The sequence below is a fragment of the Centrocercus urophasianus genome, unplaced genomic scaffold (assembly GCF_019232065.1).
Source record: "Centrocercus urophasianus isolate 14NV4802_14NV808 unplaced genomic scaffold, USGS_Curo_1.0 seq_16, whole genome shotgun sequence".
NCBI lineage: Eukaryota > Metazoa > Chordata > Aves > Galliformes > Phasianidae > Centrocercus > Centrocercus urophasianus.
In genome coordinates this window covers 17,276,417-17,288,435 of record NW_024884711.1, presented here as the reverse complement: position 1 = coordinate 17,288,435, position 12,019 = coordinate 17,276,417, and the positions used below count along the sequence as shown (strand labels likewise).

Genomic DNA, 12,019 nt, shown 5'->3' with positions numbered 1-12,019 from the left:
GCGTTGCGGCAGCCCTCCCGGTGGGGAGGGGAAGTAGGCGGGCTTGTGGGCGAGCGCCGAGTGGTGCGGTGGGGTCGGTGGAACCGGAGAGCGGAGCGTTGTCAGGTGGGTGCGGTTGGGAGCGGAGACAACGCGCAGAGTGCGCGCGGGGAGCGGGGGCGTCCCACGTGTGCAGAAGGGTGAGGACGGCCGCGCGCTGCTCCCCAGGGTCGGGGCCGTGCGGGGAGGTGGGCGCACCGCCGGCGTGGGGCCGGGGGCGGGGAGGGGTGAGCGGACGGCCGCGGCTTGCCGGCGGCCGGAGCCGGGCTTCCGCTTCGCCTCGGCGCCCGCTTTGTTCGGCTTCGTAGTTTTATTTTCTTGCTTGCAGGCGCCGGCTGCTGGCCGGCGTCCGCGCGGCTTTCCTTCCCGTAGCGTCGGTTGTGCGTTATTTGCGATTTTTCGAGTGTGGAAGTATCCAGTGAGGTAGTGAAACATCCGACGTAACTTAAGCGGGTCTGGAACTTGCTTTGAACTCGCAAAAATCCGTCGTGGTTTCCTTCCTCGCATGCAGTGGCCTTTCAGTCAGCAGCGGTGAGTGCGGTGACTCTGCAGGATTTACTTCTGCCTCGTGCTCCAGTGACCCGGCTTGTGGAGAGGCTGGGCGCGCTCAGCGCTGCGATGAAACTTAAAGACAGCTCGGCCCACGTTCGAGCAGAGGTGGAATCATTAGCTGTAGTAATTTCCGTAAGCGTTTGTAATGCGCTAGCATCTGTCTCCCTCGTTTCTGTAGTTTCATTAATCACTCAATAATTTTTTTTTTCAGTTTTCTAATCCAACACGTTAGCATCCCGTACGTTCTCTTTTATGTATTATGTCTCTAAAAGATAGTGACAGATAGAAGGGAACGCAAGTTCTGGGTTTGTGTGCCGCAGAGCGGTGCAGAGAGAAGACGTTGTGTTTCTTATGACTTTATTCCCCTCAGTGGGTAACTTATGGGGGTGGGGGGCAGCTTCTCTCTTTAGAAATTGAGCTTTGTCAGAACTGGGATTTTTATTTTGTAACAAAGCCTTCAGAATATGAGCACGTTGAATATAAAAGCTAATTGTGCATGAGATTTGTTCTGACTAATTGTGATGTGTTGTTATTCTGCTGCAAGTGTCACGAATTGCGATTGCATCCTTGTGAGGATATCACGGAGAAGAGACAGGGTGATGGTGGTAACAACGCACTGTGAGCAGCATCTTGTTCTAGTGTTGCAGAGATTGCAGTTTTAGATCAAATTTATTGCTCCCTTTGTTCCTAGTTTGACTGCTGGAGATATCCATGTATAAAGCTGAAATTTTTGTGTCCTGTTTATGTTATTTTATGCCTTTCAGTATGTTCAGTGATTTAACTGGGAGCTCCAGAGAATTAAGTAATTGTGATGAAATGAATTCAGTCCAATAAGTAGGTCTCTCTCTTAAAGCTTTTTCAGGTAAAAATGTAGCTATTTGGAGTTCTTTTCGTTTCTTGTTACTGCTTTGTTTTAAACCCCCTCATGGCTTCTCGCTTCCTGAGGGAGGCATTGGTATTAGGTAATCCCATGCTGTTTAGCTTGGAGGTTGAATGTTGTTTAACTGCTAAAAGTAAAATATTTCCCCTGGAGTTCATGAGCACTCATACCTTTTTTTGAGAATAGCTACAAGCACTGGTTTTTGCATCTTGCCCACACTGTGAGTAGGATAACTTCATGCTGTCAGCTTAAATTGTCAGCTGTGTACACTCCATATCTACAGACAAGTAAGCATCAAAAATACGTGTTAAGTTGTTTACAGTAGCTGTCAAAAATCTGTTGCGGATCTCAGTCATTCGGATGAATGTGTTTTGTCCTGGTGGAAATTTACTGCTGAAATGTTCTTTATAAGGTATTTGTTATTTGAAAAGCCCTTTCAGCTGTGACTGAAATCTTGCACCGTCGAGTGGGCTGGGTGTCCTGAACCAAGCGTTAGTAAGTCTCTTAACTTTTCTTGTATGATTATCAGATTTACAAGAATTATTTTACCGCTTGCCTGTGCCATTTAAAAGGTTAATTTTGAACTAAGTAGGTACGTTGTTTATTTAAAAGAGGGTGTGTGCTAGTGCTGGACTTGAGAGGACTTCAATTTCACTGGGGTAAATTTTATCTCTGCAGTAGCAACAAAGAAATGAGGCTACATCAAGATGAACTGCCTGGATAAGTTTCTGTGTATCTTCTTCTTTTGAAGAATGAATTCTTCTGCTTTCCCTACTTTTATGGTTAAAGATTGTCTGTCATAATGCGTATGATGTTAAGGTAAAATGACAGACTAATCTAGCCATAATGGAACATGAAGAAGGAGCAAAATTGTCTGTCTTGAACATTTCCTCCGCTTTCATTTTAGGGAAATCTTCAGCTGGGTCAGCTTCCTGGGAGAGGGAGCGTGAGCCTGAAGCCTGGTCCATGCTGTAGTGTGACCACTCAGTGGTATTCTTGATGAACGAGTCTTGCGCATATCCATACTTAGTTTGAATTCTGAGGGTTTCCTGAAATAAAACCACACATGTTACGTTCTTGCTCTCTCTCCAGTATGCTCTTTTGCTACTTATTACAGGAGTCATGTTTCTATGGGCGCTGTGTATATGCATGTGGGTGTGTACGTATATGACCAGTTCTACAGAGGCAAACTTTCTGCCTTTGTAGCAGTCACTTTACTAGTTGGCTTTAATCCCCCTCCCTCCCAGTTATTTTTAAAACATGTAGTGAAAATCTCTCTCAATTGCCCACGTTGATGGTCTTGAAATTGTCGTCCTGGTATAACTAGCTAAAATTAGCCAAATGTTAACATTTCAGAAGGAAGTTTTGGGTATGTGGTGCAAACATAGCTGTGAAATTTCACAGAGGAAGTTGTCAAGGAAGTGTCTTTTATAGCCTGGTATTCAACTGCACTGAAAATATAGTGGCAAAACTCTGCTGTAGCTATGGTTCTTGTGAGCAGGTGTCCCACTACGATGGCCTGAACGACAGTGGCAGAGCATACGGACAAAAGTGTACCAGATGAAGTGAAGAAGCTGCTAAGAAGTTGTAGGAGTGCTTTGAGGCCCAGATGGACCTAGTGGGCAGCAAGTAGAATATAATATACTGTCCCCATTGATGTTTGCTTGCTTTGACTTTCTTCATAGCACTTGCCAAGTCATTTCCCCTCTCAAAACCTTGGCTGACTGCCTGCAGACAAGGAACAAAGAATTTCTGTTGGTTGATTTTTGAAGCATTTGCTGCCAGTGGTAGGCAAAACAAAGGGGAGGGGAGGAAGGAAAAGAGAGGCAAGCCAGGATACTTTACAGGAACCAAAAGGTATTCAGCAGACTCCTTAGGCTAATGCAGAGTAAGAAGAGTCATTGGCAGAAAATGCAAAATAAAAACAGTACAAATTGGGCTACATTCAAAATTGAAACAAGTCACCAGGATTTCTCAAATTCTGCAGTACTAAATGTCATGTAGCATTTGGGTGCTCAGATCACTTCAATCAGAGACACTGTAAACCTGATGGGTGGATCTTCAAGTCTAAACTTTTTTATTTCTTTCAATTCAAAGTCCACCTGCAATAAGTTGTTTGTGTGCTGTTCTCAGAGGCGTGTGGGAGATGAATCTGCTGCTTACCTTCTTACCCTTTCTTGAGTGCTGTTCTTTGTATTTGAGCCTAGCAGACATTAGTATTAATTCTTTCTATCAACAGATCAGTGCTGCAGTCTGAAAAGGGCTTCAGGCCATATCAGCATCCAGGTGTAGTATTTTGAAGGACTTTGTTGTGCCAGGCATCACTGAGGCTTTTGGCAATAGGATATCTTTTTTCTTTCCCCCCCCGGTAGTGGCATTTCTTCGTTGACCAGATTTTACACTGGCAGTAAAAGGAATACTTAATGTGCTGAGGGTTAGTCTTGTCAAAAACCAGCTCGAATGTGGTTTCATTTGTCTTGGGGCACACTTTGCTGGTAATTTTTTGCTACCTAGTAGAACATCCAGGTCTTTTATGGAGCTGTGCAGCTCTTTTCTGTCATAGTTTCTCAGATGGAGAAATATATATACGTATATATATAAATATATATATATAATTATTTTCTCCTGGTTCTCACCAGGAGTCGCAGTCCTGTTATAACAGGATGTACATAATTTCTCTGAGCATCAATTTGTCAACGGCACCCTGTGCAGACTTCTGTCCTGCTGCCAAGCAGATAGCCAGATAAAAACACAAAGAAACAGAATATCAGAAATCAGTTGTGATTTTCCTGTTCTGGAAAAGACTTGGTGTGTGGCTCCTGTGCTTCTGTGCTTATTTCTTTGTCCTCATCTCCGAAGATTAGTTGGTCGGTATGTACATTCAACTGCACTTCTGTGCTTTTTTGTGTCAGCCATTCTCTTCTTTAAGCTGCACAGTGACTGATCTGATAGGTCTCCAGATACCAAAGACACTGTTCTCAGTGTGATGTCTGTAGGTTAACTCACTATGATTTTGGAGATTTTCTGTTGGGAAGTCAGAAAAAAGGTTTTGGAGTTTGTAGAGATGAGGGATGGGTTCTAAATACATGTGTAAAAAAGAACTAATAGGATATTGTTGATGGAACCTTGGAAGCTTTTCCAGGAGTTTTGTTAGGCTCTGTGATTTGGTTTTCCAGAAAGGTACGTTGACTGTTTCAATGAGAGCATCATGAATTCTGTTTGCAGCTTGTTGTTTGTTAATATATCCCCACTGTACTGAGAAATGTTTGCTGCCATAAATCTAACAGAAATTTCTAGTACGGACTAGTAAATAATTTTAGTATGCTGGTTTAAAATCCCTGATGTTTTCAGAAAGTTGTTACACTTCCACTGAGACTGTAGTACAGTACTGTACAATTACTTCATAGTAACCATTAATCTCAGCTTTTATTGGTACTGTTCTAGTTTTTGTCTGCTCTCTGTTCTTTTGCAGCATTTTTCCCCTTCATCTGCCTGTAGTTGGATGCAGTCTTGTTGTTTCTATTTGGTGTTTCTTTTTTATGTCTTGATAAATCACTTTTTGTTTATACAATTAATGATAATTACAAAGCCAGACTTGCTTTGGAACTCACCGTGTCATGTTGTTGAGCGTAGTTTGTCAGTCAGACACAGAGAAGTATTATCACGGTATGTAATAGATTGAGTAAAATTGCTATTTATCAAGGTTACTTCCTTCATATATTAATTTGAGACCTATATAGATAAATCTCTGGGGAATTGCTTAGAAATTACTGCTTCAACACTTGGCATTCTGTCTTTCAAATTAGGTAACCAAAGGTGATTGAATCAGGCTATGTTAATAATACTTTTTTTGAGGGCATTTTTCCTGGCTTCATCCTGCAAAGGAATGTGATTTGGAGGCTTCTGTTCCAGCCCCTCCCTCTCCCCCGTATTTACACTGTTTATCTTTTTTGCTAAAGCTGCTCACCAGAAGCACCTGCTGGTTGCCCGCTCCTTTCTTGTGCCCTTGTGCTCAACTTCCTCTGTCCTGTCGTTCTTTCCAAGCCAGGCAGTACGGACCATCTCTGCTGCAGTTGCAACTTGCTGCTCTGATGTCGGTAACTGCTTTTTGCAGTTTTGTGAAGGGAGATCACTTGGACAGACAAGAGCAGTGATGGTGAATATGTACAGGTCTTTCATGAGCTGACTGACTAGCAGAACTGACTGTGCTGCGAGGTGAATTGTAACCCGTTAAGAAGTTGAGTGTGCCTTGTTTTCACAATACTCTTGTTGTTTAAGAGGATGTATGAGGTGTGCCTTTGTCTTGCAAATTGTTGCGTTTCTTGTGAGGACATGGTTGTCATCTGTGTTTTGCTAGGAATAAATAACGCAGAATGTAACTGCAGCACGATTCAGCTATCATGGTTTTAAGTATGGCTTGGTTTCCATGGAGCAGTCAGTATTAAGATTGAAGTCTAATGCTATTGTTTAAGTAGCATCAGAGAGTAGAGCTTTGCTTTATTACAGAGCATACAATGGATTTCACCTGGCATTTTCTTTGGTCCCTATTTCTTTCGTTTCACACACTCATGATACAATTGATGTGGTGACTTCAGAGCCAGCACACAATTGAGAGGATAGAGGTGTGATTTATTTTGGAGAGGACGAAGTCCTTAGTTCACTGTTTTCATTGTGAGATATGTCACTGTTGTATCATCACTGGATGATGTTAAATCGACACTGACAGGCTTTGACAATAGATTTCTTAAACTGTGGTGGCGACAGTGAGCAAACCCGAACTCTGTGTTGTAAAAGTGAAACCAAGTCTCTGTTCTGAAATTCGCTGTAGTTTCAAGCTCTCCTGTTGCCTCTGCCTTGGGATAATCATTTGGAAAATAATTCAAATATTCACTTTGGCTTCAGTGATCTTAGAAAAATTGCCTCTTGAAACACTCATCTTTGCCTGCCTGTTTATTATCTGGAAGATGCTCATTTCTGCATGGTTCCTGGACTTGCCATTTTGCCTGTGTAGTTGCTTTTTTGTTTCGTTTTGTCCTCCTCCTCCATGGAATTTCAAGATTTGTCTCGTCCGTACTTCTGTCTTCACGGTCGGCTTCACTTTGTCTTCAGCAAGGGATGGCAGGAGCTCCAACAGTGTGTAATTCTGTTCTTTTTTCCTGTTGTTTTTATGGCAAAGGAGGTCATTGCAGAAATCACTTCAGCTGAGGCTGGGAGAGCAGTAAGCCTGGGTTCCCACACAGGCTGAGTCACTGTGAAGAAGGAAGTCTCAGCTGCTTTTTTTTCCCCTTTTCAGCAGGAAGTAGTAGGTAAGGAGGAATTGAGAGAATGAGAGGAAAAATCACAGGGAACGATGTTAGTTGTTTGTACAAGTGTGCTGTTAATTCATTAGATGTTACCTCTGTATTATTGAAAAGAAAAGAATCCGTTCTGAGTCCAATTGTTTTAAACTATAATGCTCATGCTCCAGAAGTACCAACCTTTCAGGTCAACAAGAGATTCAAGGTTTTTCCAGTCCTTTTTATTTATTGTGCTATTTTCTTCCTAATGTCTGCTGCTGCTGCTCAGAAGACATTTTTTTTTTTCCTACCTGCAGATCACTTGAGTGATTGGCTTGCTTGCCTTTTTTCATTCTGCTCTGTGTTCATCTTGGAAGGTTTTTGCTGAGTGTGTGTTACAGGTCACTGGAAGCACCTATTTCTCAAAGGAGTAAGAGGCCACATCTCCAGAGCTCTGAAATAACACTGGAATTCATATGAGGGTGAAAGGCCTCTTAAAAATGCCTTTATAACAGAGGTAAAGTGACAGCTGCAAATAATTGCATTCGTTCTGGTAAACCTCACTCCCTGTTTCTTTCTCTGGGTTACTGGTGTGATGTTACGCCATTTGCCCAGCAGGTTGAGGCTGCTAGTTTCAGTGGTCAGTGTGTGCACTGTGAATCAAATGCATGTGACAGGGGCCCACTCTGTAGTTCCCACTGCTCTTTGGCAAGAGTTTATTCAATCTGTTCATCTTGGCCAGGGTTCTTATCTTGGCTTGTGGTGTTACTTACAGTGTGATAGCAGTGTTATTGCTACTCCAAAGCTCTCTAGTGATACTGTCTAGTAAAGTGGTTCAGGATGAGACTTGAGTGGGGATCTGTGGGAGCGGAACTTCATGAAAATTCTGCAAGAATTATTTCAAACAGAACAAAAAAAAAAAAATCAGGTATGCACACTTCAGACTTTCAAGAAGGGGGAGTGGAACTTCTGGTCTTCCTCTTTGAGGGAGGTATTGTTTGTTTTGAGTCATCACATGAGTGCACTACTGTGGTGCATCCTGTGTAAATGTTTTCCATTGTGTTGGATGCTATCCTGGGATTATGTATCTGCCTAGCAGCATAGGTGCAGTAACCTATTCCTGATTTGCAGGGTTCTGTTTGCCTCTTATTTCAGTACATCTACATCAAAAGTAAGATTTTGTGTACTGACAGTTTATCCTCGTGCAATGCCTTGTGACTTCTCAGCAACTTTGTTCTCCAAGTCCTCATATTGCCCCTGGTTGGGGTTTAGAGTTTTCAGAGTAATGTTGATGTATTAGCTAAGAATGAAGGTTTAGAAGCAATCTGCACAACTCAGAGCACTGCTGATGGTAACACTTCAATTTGCTGTCGGCTGTGGTTTGTTGGTATTAGGCCAGTTGCAGTACTGAGTAGAGGTGATGAACATACCGTGGAGACTGAGTTCAGTGTAGGTGAGTGCTCAGCAGGATGAGGACTGCAGTCTCAATATTCTGAGCTAACGTTGTCTGTTCAAAACAAAGACTGAAGTATCAGTAAAGGAGGTTTGGTGATGAACGTGTATCTACGGTCAGAAAACTACTTGTGTCAGATTACGTGTGGGAGAGAATGGAGAGTAACGTGAAAATGCAGTTATGTAGAATCAGTTGCTTTTTGCATACTTAAATGATGGGAATTTCAATTATTGATGCTTTTTTGAGAGGAAGTTTGAGTTAGCTGGGAGATGAGAAATGATGACTGGGTTATTTGAAGAGGAAAAATGAGTAAGAACACAAATTGTGGGTATGCAAATGTGATCAATCTGTAGCGTGTCCACCATAGCATAAGAAGAATGAATTATTTCAGTGAGGTTCTTAAGTTTTTTTTTTTTTTTTTTTAAACTACTGTGTTCAAATCAATTTGGGGGCATTCAAATGTAATAAAGTGGATTTGGATTGTGTGATTTCCTCTAACAGTGGCTTTAAAACTGAAAATGTATTTCATTTTGGCTCAAAGAGATCAATTTCAACTACTATATGGGAAAATTAAGGTCTTTTAGTGCTGCACTTTGTCTTGTTTGATTGATTTTTTTTTTTTTTTTTTCTTCTAATACAGGGCTCCTAAAAGATGTCTGGCTTGTTTTACTTCAAACTGTCTGGCTATTTGCTGTTTAGCTGCTGAAGTTTTCCTACTGCTTGTTCTCCTGAATCCTTAATATATCAAGTTGTCAGAAGTGGCTGCTATGGTAAGTTTTCTTTTTTTTTTTTTTTTTTTTTTAATAGTAGTAGCAAGCGGCTAGAAGTGTGTCCAGTGTGCATCTCTGTTTTGGTTTTATTTATGAGCAAGGCACCAAAAAGGGCAAAAAACCCCAAAACTGGAACACAACAGTACTGTACAAAAGCAGATGGCAACCAACTTGGAGCTAACAAGCCAAGAAGCCTTGTTTTATCTCTTTATATTGCCCAGTGCTTCTACATGAATAATAAAGATCAAGTGAATCATTTCAGAAGTCAATTCTACATGTTGCATTTGGGCTTACTAGTTCAAAGTACAGTATTTAAAATATTTAAGGTAACTTGTAAAAGCACAGAAGTTTTGAAGAACAAAAATAGAAAAAGAGGAAGCCCTATAACAGCAGATGAGACAGAAGGATGACCGTACCTCCGAGCAGATACAAATCTGCAGCTCTGTTCTATGTTCTGCTGTAGTATTGCATTTGGAAAATTGTGTTTGTCATTGATCTCAACAACTACAGCAATTTTGAGTAACTAAGTAATGTTTTACAAATTTCAGGAATCAAGACCAGCTAAACTAAGAAGATGTATTCAAGATGATCCAGCCAGAAGACTTCTTACTTTATAGAAATTCTGATTTCATTTAATATGTAATATCACTTGACTAACCTAGGTTCAGTTATTCTTCTTGAAAGTAAGACACCTGTGGCCTTCATCAGAAATGTTTCTAACATTTTCAAGAAAAAACATGTCCCAGAAACTAAGCATGTTTTTGCTGGTTTTTGGAATCATTTGGGGTTTGATGTTGCTACGCTACACTTTCCAGTATCCAAGACGTCAAAGCAGTGCTGAGCTGCGTGGTCAGATATTAGACCTAAGTAAAAGATATGTCAAAGCACTGGCAGAAGAAAATAAGAACTTAATGAATGGTGGCAGCGGAGCCTCTGTAGCAGGATATGGTAAGAGGGGGAAAAAAAGCATCATAATTGTTCAGATAACTTTTTAAGTGGAATCCATGAGGTTGTACTTCTTGAAGCAATATATGGTGATTGCTCTTTAAGAGAAAATATCTCTCTGTACTGATTATTTTGGTTTTAGTACCAGGTAAGTTTAAATGTCATCTTTGTCCCAAATTTGAGAGAAGATAGTGGTGCGGTGTGCTTTATAGCTTATGTAGGTGTATATGATATATTTTAACAGCAGATTTTCTGTCACTTGGAGGAAAGTGTTTAATAACTACTCTTTTATATTGGAAGGTATTTAAAAATATTCTATCACTGTCCAAAGCTGAATGGTGACACGTGGATATTATCTGGGTGAAATTTGAAATCCTGCCTTTGAAGAATCACCACCCTTCTGTTTGAACTTGAAGTTTTGTTCTTAGATTCTTAATATTTAGCTGGCTTGCTTTACTTCTTAGTATTATGAGGGTATCTTCCTAAAGTAACGAAGAAATTGTATTTAAAACAAACAAACACAAAAACTTGTAATTCTCCCACCCCTCAGTCTTTTTGAAATAGAATATTACACAGGATAACAATCTAAGATCTGAACATTTTGAAATAGTTATTTTCTGCACGCAATAGATAACAGGAGTTTGTTTCATTGCCTTTCAGCTGATCTTAAGAGGACGATTGCTGTTCTTCTGGATGACATCTTACAGCGACTTGTGAAATTGGAAAACAAAGTGGATTACATCACAGTGAATGGTTCAGCAACAAATACCACTAATGGAACTAGCAACCAAGTATCAGTAAATTCAATTAAACGTGCAAAAGCAGCTGGCAACATTAGATAGCAAAGCAGGCTGTGTTGTGTTGCTACATGTATGATAGGTCGTAATTAAGACAAGCTTTATCTCTGGCTGGGGCAAAGCAGTAGCTGACTCTAAATGAAGCATACGCTGTTCTGTTGAAGAATGCCTGGATATGTGTGTATATATATAGGCCTAACTTATGTGCATAAGGTTCTTAAAGCACTATTTCATTGCCTTTGAGCAGTGCTTCTAAAGCGATCCTTGTTGTCTTTAAAAATACTTTGATATCATGATTTGATGTAGTATGCCCTTGGATAATAACAATAAATGGACAGCAATGAGGTACTTAGAGGTAGGTTTATAAAAGTATTTAATTAAGTATAAATATAGCATATCTTTTGGGTAGGTGAGCAGCGTTGTAGCTTATTCATTTTTGTGATCTGCATTAAACAGGTAACTGAGGAGAACATCGTTAAACAGATGTTAGAAAGCGTGTATACTTAACAGTATTTTGTTACTCATTTGCTAAAATATTGAATTGAGGATAGCGCTTTGGGGGGGATAGCGTTTTAGAATTGTGACCCAAAGAATGTCTTTATTTGCACTATCAGAATAGCTAGAGAGAATTTACTGTATATTTAAGAAAATTAGTTACAATAGGAAAGCATCCCAGGTAGTTACACTGTCCAGGTGTATCCGTGTGTCACAATTAAGGCAGTTAGATTACGAGAAGCAAACATAACCTGTGATATCTTACAGTTGTTTCTTACTCAGATATTTAAGTGTATGTATTTTTTAACTGCAGATGAAACTATTTAAGTGATGGAAATAAGTTTTAGATATGTGAATACTGTTTATTTTTATTCACTGCTGTTTCTTTTTAACTCGTGAGTAACTTGTGATTTGTGATGAGAATAGCACACCAGCTCCCTGAAATGCTTCCTTATCAGGAGGGAGAGCAGCGAAGGGAGACGAGGCATCTCTGCCTTTAATAGAGATATGTACTAAAGGTGTCTTACCATGGAATATTTCAGAGCTAAGGTAATGTTTGCCTTATGTCTACGTTAGCCTTATAGCAAAGCGAATTGCAGTGTGGATGCGCTGTATTCCAAATGTTACTGAAGTCATATTCAAGTGCCACTGAGCCTGCTTTTTTAAAATGTAGTGAATGGTGAATGTTTTGCAGGGAGGGGAAGGGTATGTTCAGGGACTTTTGCCAAAAATGTGCTAGTTATTTATCTTTTAATGTGATGGGTCTTTTTCTTTCCTTTTTTTTTTTTTTTTTTTTTTTTTTTTTTTTTTTT

General features: G+C 40.4%; 1 protein-coding gene across 4 annotated transcripts in view; it reads left to right on the top strand.

Annotated features, from left to right (window-relative positions):
- CCDC126 (coiled-coil domain containing 126) overlaps positions 1 to 12,019 on the top strand; it is a 13,586-nt gene continuing 1,567 nt past the window's right edge. For 2 of the 4 annotated variants that reach the window (XM_042816839.1, XM_042816836.1), the window contains exons 1-4: positions 1 to 105; positions 8,841 to 8,970; positions 9,519 to 9,918; positions 10,576 to 11,756. In XM_042816839.1, the coding sequence (XP_042672773.1) occupies positions 9,681 to 9,918; positions 10,576 to 10,757 (420 nt within the window). In that variant the 5' untranslated portion in view covers positions 1 to 105; positions 8,841 to 8,970; positions 9,519 to 9,680 and the 3' untranslated portion in view covers positions 10,758 to 11,756. The other 2 variants (XM_042816837.1, XM_042816838.1) reach the window with 2 other exon arrangements.